This window comes from Monodelphis domestica, chromosome 3 (genome assembly GCF_027887165.1).
Source record: "Monodelphis domestica isolate mMonDom1 chromosome 3, mMonDom1.pri, whole genome shotgun sequence".
NCBI classification, from domain to species: domain Eukaryota; kingdom Metazoa; phylum Chordata; class Mammalia; order Didelphimorphia; family Didelphidae; genus Monodelphis; species Monodelphis domestica.
In genome coordinates, this window is record NC_077229.1 from 98809909 (window position 1) to 98834823 (window position 24915).

At 44.0% G+C, this 24915-nt stretch overlaps 1 protein-coding gene across 3 annotated transcripts; it reads left to right on the top strand.

Annotated features, from left to right (window-relative positions):
• Window positions 1-157: 157 nt before the first annotated feature.
• On the top strand, window positions 158-24690 carry SLC27A1 (solute carrier family 27 member 1). 3 transcript variants are annotated; one of them, XM_056822790.1, is made up of 14 exons: window positions 158-261; window positions 4650-4974; window positions 7968-8138; window positions 11087-11481; window positions 12037-12198; window positions 12363-12432; window positions 12807-12898; window positions 13025-13134; window positions 21669-21878; window positions 22119-22245; window positions 22372-22509; window positions 22800-22964; window positions 23131-23277; window positions 23406-24690. In XM_056822790.1, the coding sequence occupies exons 3-14, from the start codon at window positions 7969-7971 to the stop codon at window positions 23561-23563; spliced, it is 1944 nt and encodes a 647-aa protein (XP_056678768.1). In that variant the 5' UTR covers window positions 158-261; window positions 4650-4974; window position 7968; the 3' UTR covers window positions 23564-24690. The 3 variants fall into 3 exon arrangements, with proteins under 3 accessions (XP_056678768.1, XP_007488663.1, XP_001363955.1); XM_007488601.3 differs by lacking the exon at window positions 158-261 and having other exon boundaries at window positions 4102-4974; XM_001363918.4 differs by lacking the exons at window positions 158-261; window positions 4650-4974 and adding an exon at window positions 6167-6304.
• Window positions 24691-24915: the final 225 nt, after the last annotated feature.

Below are 24915 nucleotides of genomic sequence, written 5' to 3' on the forward strand. Positions count from 1 at the left end.
TCCACAATCTTTCCAATACTCCTTGCCTGTGGCACTTAGAATTTAAGGGGCTTATAGGACTTTCCAAAATGAGGGAAGTATCCTTTCATGCAGTTGGGAATAGGGACTGGGTTGTGTAGGGAGGGGTTGAGGATTGAGTATATGTAATAACTGAAGTCATAAGAGGGTATGAGGTCATCCCAGGAAGAGAAGAGGGTCTAAGAGGGAATTCTGGGGAGCACTCATGTTTAAGGAGGAGGAGGAGGAGGCAGCAAAAAAAATGTAAGCCCTTTTTGGAAGGCTGGGTCTGGATCTTCGTTATCCTCTGAGGGTTATATATCCTTTTACACAGTGAGGGATGTTCAGCCTATCACCTCCTTTGGGCTAAGTGTTGACTGTCATACTATTGGTAGAACAGGGGGAGGAAGCTTAGGCCAGCAGACAATTCCTTGTGCTGGAGTTTGGAACCAAATTCTTTGGTTCTAATTCTTCGGGAAGTCTGTGAGAAGCCAGTGTGGCTATGGTGGAAGGGTAGAAAGTGGGAAGATGGGAGAGAGCCTAAAATATAATAATGTTAGAGATAAAAATATAATATTATATGTAATATATTTTAATATAACATTATAGAATTCAAGGTTGGGGGCATCTAGGCGGCACGGTGGAGATAGAGAGCCAGGTCTGGAGTTGGGAGGACAAAGCGAAGAGGTTGTTTTTTTTTTTAATGTTATTATAATAATCCAGAAGAGAGATGATGGCTATGAGGAGCAGCTATATGAGTAGACAGAAGGAAGCTTTCAGTATATAAGAGATGTTGTAGAAGTAGGAAAAAAACAAAATTTGTCAAATGATTGCATGTATGGCGTGAGACTAAGGAAGGAACAAAATCACACCAAGGTTGGGAAATCGGGGTGACTGGGAGAATAGTGATGGCTTAGATAGTGTTAGGGAAGTTTGGGGAAGAGAAGTAGGTTTTGGAGGAATGATGAGCTTTGTTGTGGACATATTTTATTTGAGGTGCCTATGGGACATGCAATTCAGAAGTTCCAATAGGCAGGTGATATGAGACTAGAGCTTGGGAGAGTAACCAGGACAGGATATGCCAATCTAGGAATCATCAGCATAGAGATAATAACTGGGTGCCTGGGAGCTAATGAGATCACCATTTAAGAATACAGAGAGAAGAGAGGGATCCAGGTGGAGTTTTCAGGGACATTCACAGTTAATGGTCAGGACATGGATGGAGATCAAACAAAGGTTTTCATTGTTATGAGTAGAAACTGTTGTTGTTTTTAATCTTTATAATATCTGCATGTAGGAGTACATGACACATAGTAGGTACTTAATATGTATGCTAGTAGATTAATGCTGCTCTTTTTGAGAGTAATTAAGAAGCAGTGAAAAGGATGCTGGATTTGATATTAGAAGATTCATGTTTGCTTTCTAGATTTGATACTTAACTACCTATGTGACCTTGGGCAAGTCATTCACCTTTGCATCTCAGGTACCTCATCTAGAAAATGAAGAAGTTGGACTGGATAACCTCTTAGGTCCCTTCCATTTTGAATTTTTTTAACCTTTTTTTTTTTCAACCAAACCAACCTGTTTATTGTATCTAGTACATGACTTTTTTCCCCCTTAAACATTATTTTATTTGGTCAGTTTCAAACATTATTTCTTGGATACAAAAATCATTTTCTTTTCCTCTCTCCCTTCCCGCCACCCCTGGGTATCACTTGTGTGTCCTTGGTCCGAACCCATTTCCATGTTGTTGGTATTTGCACTGGGATGTTTATTTAACCTTACTTTCTGTCATATTGACAGGTCTTAAGGCAGAAGGGCAAGGGCTAGGCTATTGGAGTTAAGTGACTTGCCCAGGATCACACAGCTGAGAAGTATCTGAGGCCAAATTTGAAGCCAGGACCTCTTGCCTCCAGTGAACCACCCAGCTGCTCCTATAATAACATCTTCATTGGTCTCTCTGCCTCAAGGCTTTCCCCACCCTAATCTATCCTCCACATGCCTGCCAAAGTGATTTCCTAAATGGTAGGTCTGACCATGCCACTTTCCATATATCCTATGCACATATCTAAACTCGTGTTTTCCTACTATGTCTAGGATCAAATTATAAACTAATTTGTTTGGCATTTAAAGCTCTTCATGACCCAGCCCTATCTAATCTGTCCAGTCTTCTTATACATGACTTCTGTCCACACCCTTGCAATCTGGTCATACTTGTTTACTTGCTATTCCTTACCCAGGATATTCCATCTGCTGTTGGTGAGAGAATGTCCCATTTGGAGAAAGGAAGACCTAGGTTCAAATCTTACCTCATACATTTGCTCTGTGTTCCTGGGCAAATTCACTTAACTTCAGAACTTCACTTTCCTCCACTCTAAAACAAAGGGGTTGGATTTGATGGCCTCCAAGACCTCTTCCTGCTCTAAATCTATGCCTTCACCTTCCATGTCTCCCAGGGCTTTCTCTGTTCACACCCATCTCTTAGGATCTCTGACTTCCTTCAAGACAGCCTAAACATCTTCTGCAGGATGCCCTTCCTAGTCTCCCTCAATGCCAGGGTCTTCTCCTTTAAGGCTACCTTCCATCTAGTCTTATCTCTATTTTTTTTTAGATTTCTTTTTATAATAATTTTATTTTTTCCTTATTACATGTAAAAACCATTTTAAAAATTCATCTTTTAAAGTTTTTTAAACATTTTTTTATTTGGTCAATTTCAAACATTATTCCTTGGTTACAAAAATAATTTTCTATTCCTCCCCCACTCCTCCCACCCCTCCCATAGCTTACATGCAATTCCACTGGGTATCACATGTGTCCTTGATCAGAACCTATTTCCATGCTGTTGGTGTTTGCACTAGGATGTTCATTTAGAGTCTACATCTCCAGCCATATCTCCATAGACCCATGTAGTCAAGCAGTTGTTTTTCTTCTGTGTTTTAACTCCCACAGTTTTCCCCATCTAGTCTTATCTCTTGTCTGTATCCATTAATATACATGTGGATCTGCCCATTAGAACATAAGCACTTTGAGGGCAGGGATAGTTTTTGTCATATATTTTTATGTCTGCATCACCAGTGCTTAGCACAGTGGCTGGCTCATAGTAAGTGAGAAGAGCTTGTTGATTGATTGATTGATTGACCTCAAGGCCCTTATATTCTATTGGAGAGAGAAAAGACATACATATTTAAGAAAACAGAAAAAATGCATGTAGGGGGCAGCTGGGTGGCTCAGTGGATGGAGAACCAGGCCTAGAGATGAGAATCCTGGGTTCAAATCTGACCTCAGACACTTCCCAGCTGTATGACCCTGGGCAAGTCACTTGACCCCCATTGCCTAGCCCTTACCACTCTTCTGCCTTGGAGCCAATACGCAGTATTGATTCCAAGACAGAAGGTAAGGGTTTAAAAAAAAATTTTTTTTTTAATGCATGCAAGTGGCGGCTGAATGTCTCTATTCCAAGATAGTATGTCTTCTCTCTGAACTTTGGCTTACTGTGATAACTCTTTTGTAACTTGGGAAATAAAAATACATAAAAATAAGGGTGAGAGATCATAGAGATCTTCAGCTTAAAAACTGGATGAGGGGGCAGTGAGGTGGCTCAGTGGATGGAGAGCCATCCCTAGAGATGAGAGGTCCTGGGTTCAGATGTGGCCTCAGCTACTTCCCAGCTGGGTGACCCTGGGCAAGTCATTTAACCTTTTCTGTTTTGTGACTGATATCAATTCTAAGACAGAAGGTAAGATTTTTTTGTTTTAGTGCATGCAGAATAAATATAAAATGAGTCAGAAGGTGGTGAGGACTGGTGCTAACAGTTGGGGGCATCAGGAAAGGGATGCCTGGGGGGATTTTACTTGGGCTTGAAACTATCTGGTTCTGTTGTCCCGAGGTTGTCATTTATCGCCTTAGGCACATTACTTGGGTACAAAATGAGGGTTTTTTTGGCCTAGGGGATCTCTTAAGGTCCTTTAAGTTGAAATCCAGAGATGCTCAATGAGAGAGCACTACCATTTCAGGCCACCAGGAGGGGCTGTTGGGCGAGCCATTGGCCAGGCTCTGCTCCACTTGGTGCGTGTGTATGTGTGTGGGGAGGGGGGAATGCAACAGTTTCCATCTCTTTTCCCCACCCCATCCTCCCCTCCAGCTGAGCTGCCCACGATCAAGGGACCAATGGGAGGCTCTAGAGTGTGTGCCTGTCAGCCCCCTTCTCCAAAGGGCACTGGCCTGGGGCCAAGTTGGCCTCCCGGGGAGAGAAACTGGGGGAAAGGTCATCGAGCTGTTTGAAAACAAGCATCCAAAGGAGTGGGGCGGAGCAGGGGCTGGGGCGGGGGCAGGGGCTGGGGCGGGTTGGGGGAGAGGAAAGTGGGGATGAGCAAAGAGAATTTGAAATTGTGGAGTGAGAGCTGGGAAGGGGGCCTCCCAGAGCTGCTGTGGCTTCCCTGGGCCAGGCGGCACCCAGAGCCCGAGCCCCCCAGGTCCCAAGTAGAGTCGGCTTGAAGGGGGCTCGATGTAACGGGGCCACAGAAAGAGCAGCAGCTGAACGGTAACTTGGGAAATACAGCTGCCTTCTGGGGACATCCGTTTGTGATAGCATTGAAATCCTGTTTGCAAAAGCTGTAGTCGGAGGAAGCTGTGATTCTCCCCTTCTTCGGCAGGCTGGACACCCTCAGAAACTAGAGATGGAGCTTTTCATTCGCCCTCAGCGGAAGCAGAGGCTTCCTATATGGAGGCTGTGAGATCCCAGCTGCCTCTCCTGCCCACACTACTTGTCCTCGTAGGCCTTGTGCTCCAAGAGAGCCCTAGAGGGCTTTCCACTAGTGTATCTTGGAAGACAGAATCGGAGAACACTAGTTCCCAGGACTTGGGTGATAATCAGAGCAGAAACCCTGGCCAAAAACAACTGCAAGGAATTGCCTTCTAGACCGAGAGCCTCAGATCACCTGATCTTCCATGAAAGCTGTTGAGGAAGACTCCTAGGAGGTGAGTGATCCAGAACCTGAAGGAACTTTTTAGCTCGGGGCATTTCTGGTGTTAATCTGGATCAACACTGACCGGGATGTTGACCCAACCGGAGCTGCCAACTACTCTTGGGGAAAAGAATTTGCCTAAGGGTTGCAGAAAGGCAGAGAATACCAGTACCTAGTCTTGCCTAGGGAAGGGCTCTTTTCTTGTTGCAAATCATAAAACACTATATAAATAGAAGCTCCAATTGTCATTATCAAATTATTGCACTGTGATTGAGGCCAGGGTGGAGATAGCAAATCTGCCAAGAGTCATCATCAGCGCAGATGCAATGCTTCCCTCTTCTTGGAGCTCCTCGAGCAAGTGCTAGGTGACTCCTTTTTTGGGGGGTCAGTTTTAGGGTAGGGGTTCTTCATCTTGTGTTCTGGACTATGTGGCAGTCTCAGGAAGCCTTTCTCAGAATTACATTTTTAAATAATTTAAGGAAATGCTCAATTTCAGCTACAGAAATGAAAATAGATATGTAATATTTTTCCCTCCCACCCAAATTCGCAGATGCTCAATTCTTATCCATGGACCCCAGGTTAAGAAATCCTGTTTGAGTCAGGCTGGGCTGGATGGACTCTGGGTTCCTTTCGAGCTCCGAGGAGCCCTTTGAGAATCTTGAATCTAGATAGCAGGAGTTTCAAGGAGGGGATGGCGGGCGTTGGATTTTGGTACCTTTTGAGAGGTCAAGAAGGACGAAGATTTGGCATAGACACGCAGACTTATTCAAGCCTGGATGCTGGGCATGGAATGGGGTCCGATGCCTCTGTGCGAGGGGGCAGACAGAAATCCCGAGGTGGAGACACCTCGGCAAACAAAGCTTCATTCATTCTAGGAGCATTAGGGGGCGGCCTCCCGTAACGTCCCTCAGATGAGTGGCCCGGACCCCAGCACGCCCAGTCCCGGGATCGGATTCGACTGCTAGAGTCCAGGAATACGGGACAAACATTCTCCCTGGGACTCAGTTTCCACATCTGCCCTGCGGGGGTGGGGGTGGGGGAAGGCTTGTGAGCTGCCAGCTTTTCAGTTCTCCGAGGAAGCCCTCACGCCCTCTTCTCCCCTTTCCAACCCCCGCCCCCGCCTCGCCTCCTTCCTCCCCTCCCCCTCCCCTCTCCTCCCTCGCTGGGCGCCTCCAGGCGGCAGGTTGCCATGGAGACGAAGAGTGGCTGGGTGCCTGCGCTAGCCGCCGGATCTCGGAGCCGGCCTCTCTGGCCCCCCAGGTGCTCTATGGTCCGGACCTCCGGAAGCAGGAGTGGGGAAAGGGAGAGGGTGGGGGGCCTAAGGGGGCGGACCAGGGAGTGAGGTACGTGTGCGCGCGCGCGTGTACGTGTGTGTGAGACATTGTGTGTGTGACACTATGTGTGACACTGTGTGTGTGACACTGTATGTTCTAAAGCTCTCATTGTTCCCTCATTGACTCTCCTTCCCTTCCTCCCATTGCTCCTCATTCCCTCACTGACTCCCTCCCCCCACCGCTATTCTCTTTCCGTGTCCCCGCAGCACCTTCTGCAGACCCCTCCTCCCTGGAGTCACCGTGGTCTACAAATCAGCCCGGAAGAGACTTCTGAGGCCACATAGGCCAGCACGTACCAGAGCCAGAAACCCCTGTCCTCTTGCTGTCCCTTTTCATTTCCCTCCTCACTTGGCCCGCTGCCCCCCCAAACCCCCCCTAACTGTTCCTCCACAGTTCCTCTTCATTCTCCCTGCCCCCCTACTGCCCCTCTTACTGGGCCCCCCTTACTGTCCTCTTTACTGTCCCTCTTCCTGTCCCTTCACTGCTCTTCCTTTCTTTCCTTTCACTGTCCCCTCACAGTTCCTTTTCATTCTCCTTCCTCACCTTCCTCTCCCTTCAGTACCTTCCCTTATAGTCAAAGAAGTTACTAAATCATTTAGGAAAGACCAGAGAAGCCATTCTATTGGAACCTATACCAAAATAAGAACCCCTCTAATTACCCCTGTTATCCTTTCACTGTTCACCCCAATCCCCTTCTTTATTCTTCCCCCAGTAATCCCAGAGGTCACTAAATCAATTAAGAGAGACTTTGAAGGCCATCCATATCTGGACATTAATCTCCTCTAAATTATTCCTGTTCTCTTTCACAGTCCTCACTGTCCTCTTCATTATCATCTGCACCATTTCCTGAGTCCCTCTCTTTGTCTCCACTCACTATCTCTACCCACACTGTCCCCACTACTCTTACCCCCACCTTCTCCCCTCCTTCTTGCCTCCCCCACTGTTCCCCCTTCAACCACTGCCACAACTTTTCCACCTTATGTCCCTCCACTAGCTCCCTCTTCCCCCTCACTGTCAGTCTTCTACTGTCTGTCCCCCATTTTTGTTATCTTCACTATTTCTCCATTGTCACCCTTTTCCTCATGTTCTCCATTCCCATTGTCTCCTTCATTATTTCTCCCTTCACTCCCTTCTCAAATTGACCACATCCTCCCTTTTCCCTTACTCTTAACCTTTTCCCTCCTCAACTTTCACTCTCCCCTTTTACCCTTACACGATCACTTTCACTCTTTTTTCAACTCTTCCTTCTTATGCTCCCTTTTTCCCCTTCCCTCCAAAGTGATCAAATTCACTTTCCTTGCTCTCTCATTCTCCCCTCTCCTTCCTCTAGCCCTCTCTTTCCCTGAACTTTCCCCTTTGTCTTTCCCAACTTCTCTTCCTCATTATCTTTCTACTTTCTAGGACCCCTCAGTCCCTGAATTTTCCCCCACTTCAATCTTGTTACTTTTTGTTCACTTCTTCCCACATTCTCTCCTGCTTAGTTTCTCCCATGAAGCAGGTCCTGCCTCTTTAATTGTCTCCTTTTCTTTTTCCCCATTGCCCCTGCTAAGTCCTATGATCCAATGATACCTGTTTCCTGCCCTTACTGTCAGTTTGTCCTCCCCTCCTCTCCCCTACCCCCCCCCCATCCCCAATATGTCCTTAGACTCAGAATTATTTTTCCTCCTCCTAGGATGCGTGCTGCAGGCCTATGCACGGCTTCTTCTCTGGCCTCAGTGGGCTTCCTCCGTTTCCTGGGACTGTCCTGGTCTTGGAGTCTGGCAGCTGCTCTGAGTATCTATGTGGGTACTGGTGGCTGGCGTTTCCTGCGCATTATTTTCAAGACAGCACTAAGGGACCTTTTGTAAGTGAGAGAGATGTGGGGTATCAAAGGGCTAAGGGAGGAGGAATGGGGTCACTGAGGCAGAGCTATGTCAGAGAAGATGGTAGCAGTGGATCTTTTGGTGGCAGTGAGGGGCAAAGAAGGGGGGATGTCGTTGTAATAGCTTTAGCTATGAACTTGGCTCTGTGGCCTTGGCATAATGGGAACAGTTCGTACAGCTTGCTCTGTCAGAATCTATCGTACTTCTCTCAGCCCCTACATAATATAGAGACCTAATCTGGCTCAGCAAGGAGTTAATGGCATTGGGATGAAGTATTCAGGGTTTGCTTTGTCTCCCATATCTTCCTGGGAGTCATGTGGCCTTTTCAAAATGAACTTGGCCCTTGGAAGAAGAGAGCAGGATGAAACATGTCTGGGGCTGGGTCAGTGAGCAAGAGAAGAAAGGCCCCTTTATCCACCTAGAAAGGAGTGTAGGCAGTCCCTGGGAGTCTTACTAGCAAATGGTTCCCTTCTGATTGAGGGTGGAGTTTGGGGGCTTCTAAAATCTGAAGTTAGTGCAGAGTCTTGTTCCCTCTGGAGTGAGATGAAAGGGCAGTGTGAAGTGGGAACAAGATGGCTGGGAAAGCTGAACTCTAAGGCATAACATGGCCTAACCCTAATGCCACATGTATTGTCCACTGTTAGAACCCACCTCCAGGCTCCCATTGGCAGTTCTACCCTATGTTCATTCTCCTAAACTTGAAGGTAGAATTCTGGGGGAGTGGGAGGACGATGGGGACAACAGGTAAGAACAATGAAGGTGGAGTATGCAGGAGAAAGAAGTACTGAGCTGGACATTGTGTATCTTGTCCTAAAGAACAAGGTGTCCCAACTGCATAAGTTATTATGATGTTTGCAAGTCACACCTGATGAACTAGCAGTCACTCTGTTGTGTGTCCCCATCCATCACCCTTCTGGGCCTTCTGCTTCTTCTCTGAATTCAAGGATGGTTGGTCTATACGAGGGAATGAAGGAGGAAAGGAGATCAGGGCAAAGCTCTGGGGAGAGAGGGATTTTGGACAGAGCTGGATAGGGAGAGGAGAAAAGGTGATGGTAGGACAGAGCCTGGGAAGGGGAGGTGGGGGCAGGGCAGAGGGAAAAGATCAAAACAGTGAGAAGGGAGCTAGTGCCAGGGTAGAACTGAAGATAGGGAAAGATTCCTTAAGTCTCCCAGAATAGCTAAGCCCTCTGAGTACTCATGTTACAGCATAGAGTATCTTTACTCTTTCAGGGCCTTTAAAACTTGATTCTCCCTTATCAAATATTTAACCAGTTTTCTTTTTTGGTTAGAACACCTGCAAAACTATCTTCTCCTGCCCACCCCCAATCCCAACACAAAACATGGGTTTTGACTCTTCTCCCATCTTCTTTGGTAGACACTATCCAGTGTCTCCTTGGCATTGTCTCCCATCTTGTCTCAATCCCTACTGTCTCCTTTGCCCTTGCCCTCATTGTCAGTAGTGACAATGTAGACTTAGTTCCATCACTAAGCAGGAAAACTTAATCTAGATAGTGTTCTACTAATGTTGAGGTAAGTGGAAATTATGTTCTTTGTTACTCAAAGAGAAGTAACTATTTAAGATAGGAATTTACCGGCATACCTTTGCAGATTATCTGCAAACTACCTCAGAAAACTCAGTGATGATTTTGGTGGTTGTATTTACTGAAGCCCAATAACATGAATTTCTCTGCTGAACAGTTTGAACCCTGTATTTGGGGCTATGTCTAATAGGACAGTATATACTCCCATCACCTCACGCTTTTATGATCTTTGGTTTATTTGGAAACAGCATTATTCAGTCCTCAGAAATCTATCCCTCAAATCTTCTAGGATATTTGAATCAAAAAGCTCTTCTCTTCTGTTCCTTCTCCTTCCTTCATGCATTTAGCTCTCTGTTCCTTCTCCTTGGTAAGACCTACTTCATCCCTGACTATCCTATAGTTATTTAAGTCTATGACATTCTTTTTTGAAAGAGCTCAGGACTTGACAATGTACACATCCTTACAATCAGACAGGAGAGTTGAATGAATCTGTCACCTCTCATCTTCCTATACTGTAGCTAATAAGCATGTTTTTTTCTGGAGTCCCAAAGTGTGAAAACTGGGATGAAGTACCTCTTAGTTTAATTGGACCTTCTGGACTGACAGGGTTCTGACTCTAACAAGAGAGGATGTCTTCTTTAATCATACTAAATAAACTATAACGGTGCTGCTGTAAGTCCTCGGTAGATTGGTCCTCAAGGCCTGGGGTAGTTTCTTTGTAAGACTCTTCTGAGATTACATGAGCATGCTACCCTGAGTTGTGTGTAATTAGAAATTATATCATGAAGCTTTCTTTGAGCTAAAAGATCCCCTTATGGAATTAGGAACATAATTGCTAATTAGGTAATATTTAACTATATAACTAGTTTTATACCTTAAACTGAACCATCTTTGTATTTTTCCATTCAAGATATTTTAATCAAAACATGAAATATGACATAAAAATTTTTAATTTGCTTTATTTTACAAAAACTCATTCATTTGGTCAGTAAGTATTAAGTGCCTCCTATATGAGTACTCTTGTTATATACTGAGGATACCAAAACAAAATTGAGACAATTCCTGCCTTCCAGGAATTTTTATTCTTCTGGATTATTATTGTTGTTTATCCTTTTCACTTGCTTCATTACTCCCACAAGATGGAGGTCACATTGCTAACTTCATTACCCAGATGGGGAAACTAAGGCAGAGGCTGCTCCAAAGTAACAAGGCAAATGCATGCTAGAGTGTCCCTATGACTATTACCTTCCTTGCCTTGTCCCTCCATCTTTCAAAGTGTTTGTGTGAAGAAATATCTGGAATTTTGTGTGGAAGTAATACCTAGGAATACCTGGAGCATAGGGATGGCCACAGCTACAGCTTCTGATCTTTTCTCTTTCCTGTTACAGTGGCCTCTCTGTGCTGATCAGTGTCCGCTATGAGCTCCGACGGCACCAGCGGGCCCGGCATACCATTCCTTATGTCTTCCAGAAAGTGGCCAACCGACAACCACAAAAGGTGGCCCTAGTAGATGCGGTCAGCGGAAAGCAGTGGACATTCCAGCAACTGGATGAGTACTCCAATGCAGTGGCCAACCTGTTCCTGCAGCTTGGCTTTGGGTCCGGAGATGTGGTTGCCATGTTCCTGGAGGGCCGGCCTGAGTTTGTGGGACTGTGGCTTGGCCTTGCCAAGGCAGGAGTGGAGGCTGCCTTGCTCAATGTGAACCTGCGGCTGGAGCCCCTTACATTCTGCCTCAGCACTTCAGGGGCCAAGGCCCTGATCTTTGGGGGGGAGCTAGCAGCTGGTGAGGCTGGGGGTGGTACAGAGGGGTCAGGCCCCACAGAATCAAGGCAAAGGTTACTTTTTCTGTTTGAGGGAGGACTTTGGGAAGCAGAGGGGAAGGAGACCATGACTCAAAGGGATGAGTGACTGGTGTGATCTAGAGGCCAGCAGGAGCTTGGGAGAGGAAAGTTAGCTAGGGGGGACCAATTCCCACCTTGATTGTATTTAGGCAAGGGAAGGGTATGGCCTTATGCTTAGGGGGAAAGAGCATTACATGCATGCCCAGGTATGTCTGTAGCCTGGAGCTGACAACCATGTCGGTGAGCTAGCTCTTATAGGTATGTCTGTGGGCTGGGTCTGACAATTATGTTTATGGGTTGGAGCTGAAACATGTCTACTGATGGAGGTTAACAGGGGTATCTGTGGCCTGAAAAGTATGTCTGTGAATTAGTGATTTCAGGCTCCCTGGGGCTGAGAGGTATGACTTCAGGCTCAGGTTGAGAGGCATGTCTATGGATCAAAGGATCCTGTTTGCCTTTAGGCTAGTGCTAATAGGCGTACCTTTTTTGTATTCCAGCTATTTCAGAAGTGAGCGTGCAGCTAGGGAAAAACCTTGTGAAGTTCTGCTCTGGGGACTTTGGGCCAGAAGGGGTCACCCCTGATACTCATCTTCTTGATCCTATGCTGAGTGAGGCCTCCACAGCACCCCCCATGCAGATGCCCCCTAAAGGGATGGATGGTGAGTCTGATTCCCACCTTGAGACAGTTCCTGCCAGTACCTCTAGTTTCATTCTAGTCCTATTTGCCTCTTTCCTCTCCTTCCTCCATCCCTGTAATCCTATCTCCAGAAACAAACCCAGAGTTCTTGGCTCCTCCACCCCTGATCCTTCCCTTTCTTTGCAGATCGTCTCTTCTACATCTACACTTCCGGCACTACTGGGATGCCCAAAGCTGCAATTGTAGTACACAGCAGGTGGGATTGCAAGCTGAATAAGGGTCTGGACAGTAGGGGTCCTTGCTTTCCCCAATTGCAATTTTCCCCTTGAGCTTTCCAACCTTATTAACCCCTTTCCACTCTCCTGATTTATCAGCTCTTGACTCCTTCCTTCTGCCTTTGACCCAGTCTCAACCTTGCCCCTTCCACACAATCCCCATCCTCAATCCTATCCTTTCCCCTTGCCCCAGACCTGTTTCTGCACTGTATTTATCTTGGCCTGCCACCACCTCCCATGTCTTAAGCATAAGTCCCACCCTTTCCCCCATACCTCTCCCTGCTCTTAGTACATATACCTTCACCTTTAGACCATGTACCTACCCCCTTTGCCTCACTTCTCTTCTCTTATCCAGATACTATCGAATTGCAGCCTTTGGGCACCATGCCTACAGAATGAAACCCTCGGATATAATTTACAATTGTCTCCCCCTGTACCACTCAGCAGGTACTGAAGGGAGGGAGGTTCAACAACTCATAAGGTAGAATGGACTGTGGGAAGGAAGGGGAGACGAAAAGAATAAGTAGGGTGGGTCTGATGAGGTTTTTAACGCTAATCCTAGTTTCTCTGCAGGGAACATCATGGGGGTGGGGCAGTGCCTTCTCTATGGGCTCACAGTCGTCATCAGGAAGAAGTTCTCTGCCAGCCGATTCTGGGATGACTGCATCAAGTACAACTGCACGGTCAGGGCTCCTTTACCCTATTCTCTGTGTGTCCCCAACCAACTCTCTACATCAGCCCTTTGTTTGGCTCTTCCATGTCTCTTCCTTCTATCATTTCTCCTCTCCCCAAATGCCTACTACCATCTCCTACCTTCCCTGCTTATCCTTTCTCCCTCATCAGCCTATGAGACTACCTCCTGGCCAGTTGATGCCTAAGGACATGTTAGGCTCCTGGTTTGGATTTTTTCATCAGGTTTAGAGATTAGTCTATAACAGTGATGGTGAACCTTTTAGAGAGGAGTGCCACCTCAGACTGAGTGCTGTGTTCCTCCCTGCCCTGTGCTGGGCATGCCTGTCCCCCTCCCCCTTTATTCCACACAGGGAAGGGAGAAAGGGCTTCCATTGGGCTGCTGGGCAGAAGGGTGGGGGATGGGTAGAAATGTCATCATGCATGGTGGAGAGGTAGAGGGGAGCAGCTCTGCCTTTCTAGTAACACTTTGGGAGAGTCAGGGGCAAGGCAACCACAGAGAGCACTCTGTGTGCCATCTTTGACACTCATGCTATAAGTTCTCTATCACTGGTCTACAAGAATTACCATACTGGTTGCTACTGACAAAGCATGGTTTCTCTCCCAAAAGACAATGGGGCTTGTCAACTTAGAGTCAACAATTTTGAGGATTTTAAAAGGTTTTCATTTATAGTAACTACAGGAAAACAGACAATGGATAAAAATAATAAATATAAAGGGGCAGCCGGGTAGCTCAGTGGATTGAGAACCAGGCTTAGAGATGGGAGGTCTTGGGTTCAAATCTGGTCTCAGACACTTCCTAGCTATGTGACCCTGGGTAAGTCACTTAACTCCCATTGTTCTGTCTTGAAACCCATACATAGTATTTAGTCTAAGGCAGAAGGGAACGGTTCTATTTATTTTTTGATTTTTTAATTTTTTTGAATTGGTTTATTTAGTCAATTTAGAACATTATTCCTTGGTTACAAGAATCACATTATTTCCCTCCCTCCGCTCCACCCACCCTTCCCACAGCCAATATGCAATTTCATTGGGTATTACATGTGTCCTTGATCAGAACCTATTTCCATGTTGTTGGTGTTTGCACTAGGATTTTAATTTAGAGTGTACATCTCCAGCCATATCCCCTTGACCCATGTATTCAAGCATTTATTTTTCTTCTGTGTTTCTACTCCCACAGTTTTTCCTCTGAATGTGGATAATGTTTTTTCTCATAGATCTCCCTCCATGTTGTTTAGGATCACTGCATTGCCACTAATGGAGAAGTCCATTACATTTGATTATACCACAGTGTATCAGTCTCTGTGTACAATGTTCTCCTGGTTCTGCTCCTCTCACTCTGCATCAATTCCTGGAGGTTATTCCAGTTCCCATGGAATTCCTCCAGTTCATTATTCCTTTGAGTACAATAGTATTCCATCACCAACATATACCACAATTTGTTCAGCCATTCCCCAATTGAAGGGCATCCCCTCATTTTCCAATTTTTTGCCATCACAAAGAGTGCAGCTATGAATATTTTTGTACATGTCTTTTTCCTTATTATCTCTTTGGGGTACAAATCCAGCAATGCTATGGCTGGATCAAAGGACAGACAGTCTTTTAGCGCATTTTGGGCATAGTTCCAAATTGCCTTCCAGAATGGTTGGATCAATTCACAACTCCACCAGCAATGAATTAATGTCCCGACTTTGCCACATCCCCTCCAACATTTATTACTTTTCATTGCAGTCATGTTAGCCAATCTGCTAGGTGTGAGGTGATACCTCAGAGTTGTTTTGATTTGCATCTCTCTTATTATAAGGGATTTAGAATACTTTTTCATGTACTTATTAATACTTTTGATTTCTTTAATGGAAAATTTCCTATCATGTCCCTTGCCCATATCAATTGGAGAATGGCTTGATTTTTTGTACAATTGGTTTAGCTCTTTATAAATTTGAGTAATTAGATCTTTGTCAGAGGTTTTTGTAATGAAGATTGTTTCCCAATTTGTTGCTTCCCTTCTAATTTTGGTTGCATTGATTTTGTTTGTACAAAACCTTTTTAATTTGATGTAATCAAAATTATTGATTTTACATTTTGTGATTTTTTTCTAGCTCTTGCTTGGTTTTAAAATCTTTCCTTTCCCAAAGATTTGACATGTATATTATTCTGTGTTTACCTAATTTACTTATAGTTTCCTTCTTTATATTCAAGTCATTCACCCATTCTGAGTTTATCTTGGTGTAGGGTGTGACATGTTGATCCAAACCTAATCTCTCCCATACTGTCTTCCAATTTTCCCAGCTGTTTTTATCAAAAATTGGTTTTTGGTCCCAAAAGCTGGGATCTTTGGGCTTATCATATACTGTCTTGCTGAGATCACTTACCCCAAGTCTATTCCACTGATCCTCCTTTCTGTCTTTTAGCCAGTACCAAATTGTTTTGATGACCACTGCTTTATAGTATAGTTTGAGATCTGGGACTGCAAGTCCTCCTTCCTTTGCATTTTTTTTCATGATTTCCCTGGATATCCTTGATCTTTTGTTCTTCCAAATGAACTTTGTTATGGTTTTTTCTAATTCAGTAAAATAGTTTTTTGGTAGTTCAATGGGTATGGCACTAAATAAGTAAATTAATTTGAGTAGGATTGTCATTTTTATTATGTTAGCTCGTCCTACCCATGAGAAGGTAAGGGTTAAAAAAATAATAATAAACATAAAGAGGATCCCTCTACTAAAGCTCTCTTCCAGTGTCTCATTATAGCATAGCAGTGGTACTAGGTTTTTGATGGCTTTGCCAATGGAACATAAGCTCTAGCAGGTCTTATGAAACCAGAAAGGCATTGAGGCCTGGTGACCTAGTGTTTCTACTAAGATTAGAGAGGTTCATCACCAGGAGGCTGGACACCAGATCATGAATGGTCTTAGCCACAGAAAGTAGTGGAAGATTATCTACTAAGGCCCAGCAGGAGGTGTTACAGCTGTGTTGGCAGAGGTAGTGCCCACCCCAAGGAAGTCACAGACCCTGGCAACATTGAAGCAGATATAGAGAGAGTTAAAAGACATTTTCAAGATCTCTCAGTAAACATTGTCCCCAGTGTTATTGTTGGTGTTGGCTCCTCTCTTGACTTTTTCACCAACTATTTTCCTTTATATTCCTTGTGTACCTTTTTGCTGTCTGGGATAGTGGCTAAATAGTTTATTTGAATATTTTAACAGGCCATAAACTCGGTGTTATAAGTCAACAGGATAATATCACAATCAAAAAAAATCAAGTTAATAGGCTGTGTTAAAAGAAGGTCAGGATTCAGGACTGTGGAGGCATGGTCTTAAGATGATATTTGTCAAGCTTTTAGCATAATATCTAGTGCACAATAGGTGCTTAATCAGTGCTTGTTCCTTTCTCCTTCTCTTTCCTGTTCTACTCTGACCTGATCAGATTACAGCCAGAAGACTGAGTTCAGGGCCACATTTTGGGAAGGACATTTGTGAGCAAGAGGGCAACAAGATGATGAAGGACCATGAGATCATGCCAAAAGGGGATAGATTGCCTTATGAAACTGGAGACGTTTAGCTTGGAGAATGGAAGATTTAGGCAGGGCCTTGATAGCTATCTTCAAGCACTGGAAATGCTATCCTGTGGCTCAGGCCCCAGAAAGCAGAATTAGGAAAATAGGCAGAAACTGCAGAGACAAAAAAAACCCAACAACTTGATAGGAAAAAGTTCCTAACAATTAGAATGGCCTGTCTCTCACTCATTAGAAGTTTCTAAGCAAAGGCTGAGAGATTGTTTTTGTTCAACTCTGATTGAACTAGATCAGTGATGGCTAACCTTTTAGAGATGGAGTGCTGGGCCCCACCCCCCAGGGACCAAGTGCCATACCTACTCTGCCCCTTACCCCAGACAGGGAAGGGAGGAAGTGCTCCCATGGGACTATTGGGCAGAGAGGCAGGTAATAGGAGTAATGACCCCAGGTATGGTGGAGAGGAGGAAGGGAATAGCTCCACCCCCCAGTCCCTCTGGCTTTTAAGTAACAAACTATGGTGGGTGACTGCAGGTGTGCCCATAGAGAGGACTCTGCTTGCCCTTTTTGGCACACGTGTCATAGATTCACCATCACTGAACTAGCTGAAGCTCTTACCAACAACCCCTAAGCTCTGTGACTACCCTCTTAATCACCCTTCCTTTAATCAATTTTACTACTTACATGTAATAAATTTCCACACAAGTTTCTTAAGTTATATGTTCAAACTTATCTCCCTCCCTTCCCTTCCCCTTCCTTGTGCTGGCAGGCAATTCAATCTAGGTTATACATATAGTATGCAAAACACGTGACATAATAAACTGAGGTCCAGAGGTGTGAAGTCATTTGTACACTTAACTAGCAAGTAGCAGACCCAAGGTTTTAACCCAAGCTTTCCTGATAACAAATCTAGAGCCTTTTCCGCCCTATTCTACCACTGTCTCAGAAGGAATGAAAGCTTGGAGACCACAGGATAGGCCTGACTAACCTAGTCTTCAAATTCTTCAAACAATCTCAGAAGGCTGAAAAATAATAATAGTTGTAAATTCTGTTTTGGGAGTGAGATGATCTAGCTTCTGTTTTTTGAAGGTCAAGCAATTAGTGTTCTTTTTCCTTAATTCTTAATCTGCAGATTATGTATATGCATACTCATGGCCTTCTAAGTATATTATGAATTATTGTAAGAAATCACTTTCTAACAGGCAGGACTCCATGGAGGCTGTCATTTTTTGAGTAAGGGTTGGACCTCTGAGGTCCTTTTCATCTCTGAGATTCTCTAGGTTCCCATTTTCTGTTCCATCCTATCTTTTGTCCTGTCATTAACACTGATAACATAAAATAGAGGTGTCACTGCTGGATTTTTGCATTCATAGATAACTGAAGTGGGATGGAGCAAATGTCAGACTGTTTCCAGCCCCACATCTTACTAGTGAAGACGTTTTAGATTAACTTTTCCTGTTATCATACCACCACCATGTCTATTTTTCACCTCCTCATGTGGTACTGTACTAAAATGTAATTTGTAGATAGGTTATTTCATAAAAGCATTTGAAGGGATTGCTATCTAAGATGGGAGATTAAATTAGAGGACTTCTAGTGTCCCTTCTAATACTAAGACCATGAAAAAGTCTCATGTTCTTGTGGATATAATCATAATGTATGGGCTGGATAATAGGAAAATTAAAGTGGATAAGCAGCTGACTGAACAAGTATCCCCACAGAGGACAGTTACTTAATCCGTCTTTGTCGACAATGAGGTATCTAGTGGCATGCCATGTCCTTTTCAATAATTTGTATTTGTATCTGTTTTGAAAACTGTTCCTTTTCAGAGTTACAGAAATGACTTCAATAAAGAAGGCATACATAGCAAATGTATAGATGTCATAAAATTAGGAGGGATAGCTAATTCAATAGGTGACAGAATTAAAATTTAAAGTTATCTCAGCAAGTGAGAAAGCTAGTCTAAATCCATAAAGAAGTTAAGTAACATGTAATGTCTTGCATTTAGATTTTTAGAATCCTATACATTTGCATATATACAGGATTTGGAAGATATAATTTGGCAGAAGTTCAGGTAAAAAGAAATGTGGGAGTTTCGGGTTTATCACAGACTTATTTTGAGCCAACAATGTGGCCTGACTAGCAAAAAAAGTAACTAGAGTCTTAGGTTGGATTAATAGATGTAGGGTCTCCAGGCTAGGGACACTTAACCTGAGGCCAGTGATCTTCAAATATATTTTGAAGGGGCAGCTAGGTAGTTTAGTGTCTTTATATTTATATATATACACATACATATATATACATGTGTATATATATGTATGTGTATATATATATATAATAACACATACATATATAAATACACATACATATATATGTATGTGTATATATAAAAATTAGGTATAATTGGCTTACTTTAATTGTATTTTATTTTGTGCATTTAAAAACATTTTAAGAATGGGTCTATATGCTTCGCTAGACTACCAAGAGGTGAAGAACTCTTGCTCTAAACCAAAAGAGATAATATTGTATTCTTCAAAGGACACACCATACCTGAAATATGTTTTTTTCTGGGCATCACATTTCAAGAGGAATTTTGACAAATACTTCCACAGAAGACTTGGGTTCTCAAAGGTTATACCAGCAGAGCACAAGCTCTGGTATGTTCTATCAGTCAGTCTGTTAGTCAGGCTTCATGTTTAGACCTAGCAAGAGCTTGGATCTGCTATGCAAGGACCAGGTTAATTCAGAGAAACTCATTACCAGAGAGTTAGCTACCAGGTAATAATTTTTTTGGCCAACACATAGAAGAGATACAAATCTAAAATGTTCTTTGGTCCTAGGTATCCCTCTTCGTCTTTTTCTGTCAGTGAGAAACGGGGTAGGGGATACTAAGAGTCCCAGTTCTTGGATTGTCTACAAACATTATTTGTTGGATCTTTTAAGTAGAGTTCCACATTTTGGTGACCAAGTTGCATACTGCTTGAGGAACTAAGCTGTATCTCTGTTTACATAAATTATGGATTCTTTGATGGATATGCGATTTCTTTGTTGTGAGTACTTTTCTCCTGTGATGCAGAGCTAAAACCCATTCCAATCCAAGCACCATTTCTTAACCTACTAAGTACAACCTTCCCATCTTGTGTGAATTTTGTTCACATACTGTAAGCCCACCAGAAGATATCCATGCAACATGTTAAAGGTCTTTGTCTACATTTCTTGATGTTGTGTGGCTATTCATGGAGCGCACAGGCCACCCACTAGTTTTCCCTTGCTTTCACTCTGAAAGGCCCATCTTTTTCTGGTTATATTTTTCTGTAATTATATCCTTTGCTTCCCAGTTTCTTAATTTCAATGGGCTGAAGCCTACTTACATCTACTATGTGCCCTTTGAGTGAGCCTTAATTTTAAGTCTTTAGACACTGTGGTATTCTATAATTCACAGCCATATCACTGGCACATTGGTGATTAAAAAAAAAAATTCTAGAAATAATACCAGAAGATACAAAGGTGCAGCTAAGTGGAAAGATAGTTTGCAGGTTCTCTTTGGAGAGGGAATTGAAGGAGTTGGCAAAGTTTGATTCAACATGCACCTAAAGTCAACAAGAAACATACCTTCATTGAGTTAGGTTCAGGTTCTTACATTGAATTAAGCAAACATCCCCATGAATATAATTATAGCTTATATTTCAACCTTTATTGAAGATGATAAAAAGTAATTTACAACTTTATGAAGAATTTGACAGCCTTCTCTAAGTATACATATACTTTGATTTAATATACTATATGACTTCAATGCAAAAGTAGACAGGGTAGAGGATGCCAAAAAAATTGTTAAAAATATAGTTTGAAAAATATGATTTATCAGTTGTTTATATAGATATGTGATTTGAGGTGTGTGTTTTAAAAGATTTTTATAAAAATGAATAATATGGAAATAAATTCTGAGCGATAATATATGTTTAACCCAGTGGAATTGCTTGTTAGCTCCGGGAAAGGGGAGGGAGAGATCACGAATCATGTAACCATGGAAAAACATTTTTAAAAATTATATTAAAAGTAAAATCCTAAATTCAAGGGCAATCAAAGAGTATGAGCTTATTTTTTAAATTAATAGAAACATACAATCTCATAAATTCAAAAAAATAAAAAAATAAATAAAAATATAATTTGAGATTAAGAACTAAAATAGGCCAAAGGGTTTAGGTTACTCTGAAGCCTTTTACCTCCAATTCATGAATTCTTTATTTAAAATGGGTTGGATGGGGGGCAGCTGGGTAGCTCAGTGGATTGAGAACCAGGCCTAGAGATGGGAGGTCCTAGGTTCAAATCTGGCCTCAGATACTTCCCAGCTGTGTGACCCTGGGCAAGTCACTTAACCCCCATTGCCTAGCCCTTCCCACTCTTCTGCCTTGGAGCCAATATACAGTATTGATTCCAAGACAGAAGGTAAGGGTTTAAAAAAAAGGGGGGTTGGAGTGCTCTGAACATACTGAGCATTGAAGACTGTAATAATTCTTAGTTAAAGAATGAATGAATTGATCCTTTGAAATAGGAGATTACTGGTTCCTAGTTCCTAACATGGGCATCATTTCAAAAGCAGCCATCATTGTGCAATCATATTAGCTAGTTAGAATAAAGGTCAAAACCCATCACAGCTCTGCCTCTTACTTGATGTATGATCTGTCAGCTCAATATGAGGAAGAACTCTTAACAACTCAAGTATATAGAGAACAGGATGCTTTAGATGAACTCCCAGTAATCTGGAATAGTTGAGTGGAAGCTTAATGGCCCTCCTTCAGACAGGTTAGAAAGGTTAGATTCCATATTGGGTATGAGGCTGGATGATTATTTTGCTAACTCTCATCTTCTCTGAGTCTTGTCCTCCCTCGTGTACTTCCCCTCAATACTGAATGCCTCTAACACACTTGTTCCTGCTATATCTCTAGTGTGTGTCCAACTGACATTTCTCTCCTGCCACTATTATTTTACCCATATCCTTTCCTCCCTTATTCCCATCAGGTCGTTCAGTACATTGGTGAGATCTGCCGTTACCTTCTGAAGCAACCTGTTAGGCCAGCAGAGAACCAGCACCATGTGCGCCTAGCTGTGGGCAATGGACTTAGGCCTGCCATCTGGGAGGAGTTCACTTGCCGTTTTGGGGTCCAGCAGATTGGAGAATTCTATGGTGCAACTGAATGCAATTGCAGCATTGCCAACCTCGATGGAAAGGTCAGGAGGGCAAATAGGAGTTGGGGGGGTCAAGTGAGAGTTGGGGGGCTGGGCATGGCCCTTGGACCTCCTGGAAGACCTGGAGGTCCAAAGAGAGCTGGAAATGAAAACTATAAAATTCTTAAGGGTGAACAAATTTGTGGCATAAAAGATGAATGGCAATGCCTGTAAGGTATAGAACCCAGGGTTCCTCATTCAGCTTGAGATCTTACATTTTCTCTCCTCTTCCACCTGGCATAGGTGGGGGCATGTGGTTTCAATAGCCGGATCCTGCCCAATGTGTACCCGATCCGACTGGTGAAGGTGAACGAGGATACAATGGAGTTGCTGAGAGATACCCAAGGGCTCTGCATTCCCTGCAAGCCTGGTGAGGGGTGGGGAGGGGGATATATCTACTCTAGTATCCAATTAAGCCTCCCAAAACTAGGTCATCCCCATTTCCCAGAAATCCCAGACCTATGCTATGGATTACATATATACTTCTGATCTTTAGGGGAGCCTGGCCTTCTGGTTGGGCAAATCAATCAGCAAGACCCCCTTCGGCGGTTTGATGGGTATGTCAGTGAAAGTGCAACCAACAAGAAGATAGCGTATAATGTGTTCCGGAAAGGGGATAGTGCCTATCTCTCAGGTACTGCCAAACCTCGTTTTACCACCAAGGTACCCCTCAAGCTCCATTTTCTTCTCAAGTATTCCCTAAACCCTACCTATCTCTCAGGAACTGCTTATCTTTTCCTACCTCTCAAATATCCTGCTTCTTTACAACCCCTCTCAGTAACTGCCCTACATGCTTCTCTGGGTACCTCCTAAGAACGGCACCCTGGGTATAAACTAATCTTGTATAACTTTGGACAGAGTTGGAGGCATAAGGTCCCCTAGCAGTAATCCATGGTAGTTCACCCTAATATCTGTTCCCACTAGGAGATGTGCTGGTGATGGATGAACTTGGTTACATGTATTTCCGGGACCGGAGTGGAGACACATTCCGCTGGCGTGGGGAGAACGTCTCCACAACTGAGGTGGAAGGTGTCTTGAGTAGAGTTTTGGGCCAGACCGATGTGGCAGTTTATGGAGTGGATGTGCCAGGCAAGGAACTGGGTTTGGAGGGTGGTGTGTGTGTGTGTGTGTGTGTGTATCTGGGTGAGAGTTGGGAGAACATAATGGGATAGAAAGTGGTTTGGGAGAACTTTGAGGATTGAAAGTCCTAGAAAATTCTAGAGGCTGATGTTCTCAGCCTATAACCCCATTTTAGGAGTGGAGGGCAAGGCTGGAATGGCTGCCATTGCTGACCCACATGCTACACTGAATCCTAATGCCCTGTACCAGGAACTTCAGAGAGTACTTCCACCATATGCTCGGCCTATCTTCCTACGCCTCCTCCCTCAGGTGGACACAACAGGTATTATTCATATCTTTCATTTCATGCTATTTTGCTTTCTCTAGTTCTGGGACCTTGCCCTGCCCTGGGGGGTCTCCCTCAACATCACCCTTTGCTGACTGGGTAGTTGTTTCCTGCTTATCCCATAGGCACCTTCAAGATCCAGAAAACACGACTGCAGAGAGAAGGATTTGACTTGCACCAGACATCAGACCGACTCTTCTTCCTGGACCTGAAGCAAGGGAAATATATCCCCATGGATGAAAATGTCTACACTGCCATCTGCACAGGAGCCTTTTCTCTTTAACAGAGCTCGATGTCCCATCCCTTGCCCTCTTCTTTCCTAGCAGTGATGGATGGGACTGAGGACTGAAACCATAGCCCTACCCTGCCCTGTTCTGGACCCAGCTAGTCTCCTTTTTCCCAAAGAATGGGTGTGGTGGGGGAGGGCATAAGTTGGCCTAATATGATTTATCAAAATTGCTTCCTAAGCCCCTCCCTGACCCTACCCTCAGGTGTGGGGCTCTGATTCAAGCAGGAGCTGAGGTTGGATAGGATGAGAAGGGTCCTGAAGAGGATCCTCAGGGTTTCTGGAGTATTTGAGAGTTGGGTTGCAGCTAAGAGGCCCACAATATTCTCTGCCTTTCAACCCATGATGTTTCCCAAATGAGGGTTTGATATCCCATCACAGGGTGCTAAATGTGGTTTGACCTGGCTCCTCTCCCAGGCAGGGCTGGTGGGGGCTGCTGACATTGACTGTCTCCTGGGGGTTGGGAATGAGAGGGTATGGGGAACTGCCACAAAGCCCTGTCTTGTCTGGCCTGCTTTAGCCAGAGTTGATCGGCAAGGGCCATTTCTCTGCTTTTCTTTGCTCCTTAATTACAAACTTTGTCCCAGAGAGGAGGGCTACAATGTCAATGCCTCTTTTGCACAGAGAGGACCATTCCTGCCTGTTTTATTGGTTGTGCCTTAAGGAACCCTGTCATTAAGTCACTGTGTTCCAGTACTTTTAACTCAGTTTAAACTTCAGGAGTGGTTTTGCCTTCATTCCCTCAGTCAGTGCTGTGAGTGGTGGGGACAATACTCCTGTGGACAGGAGTAGACTGGTTTGAGAGGCAGCATGCCAACATAGATGAAGTTTGTGCTGAATCCAAGTTAACTGGAAATTTCATGTATTTGATCTCTGACCTCCAGTGGAAGCCCCGAACCCGTCCTGCTGACAGTTACCATTCAGAAGCCCAGTACTTGGCCCTTCTGGTAGGGACTATGCAGATAACCCAGTACAGTCTTGCTGGTAGTGACCGATTACTGATGAATCAAGAGCTTTTCAGGCTCTTTCTTGCTATTTCTTGCAGGTGTTTTCAGGCATGGCAATTTTATTTTCTAGTTTGAGTTAAAAAAATAAACTTGAAGAGAACAAGTTCTGATGAAAAAGTTCAGGTCTGGGTATTGGGATAATCTTGGGTTTTGGTCACCAGTGTGGACAGTGAGGATCTGGTCTGTATTTTAAACCTTACTCAGAGCACACACACAAACGGGAAGGGAACACGCATGTGTTGTGGTTGTAAGGGGTGTGTGTGGGGGGGAGGCGGACGCGATGTGGGGAAATTAGTATCGCGCGTGGGTGTGTGCGCTTGTGTGTGCGAGAGAGTGTGATCT

What these genes read in the sequence shown, in the direction of transcription:
- SLC27A1 (XM_056822790.1), top strand. Translation starts at nt 7,969, where the DNA reads ATGCGTGCTGCAGGCCTATGCACGGCTTCTTCTCTGGCCTCAGTGGGC. An exon ending in CTGCATTCCCTGCAAGCCTG is followed by an intron (nt 22,246 to 22,371) that starts GTGAGGGGTGGG and finishes TCTGATCTTTAG; the next exon opens with GGGAGCCTGGCCTTCTGGTT. An exon ending in CCCTCAGGTGGACACAACAG is followed by an intron (nt 23,278 to 23,405) that starts GTATTATTCATA and finishes CTTATCCCATAG; the next exon opens with GCACCTTCAAGATCCAGAAA.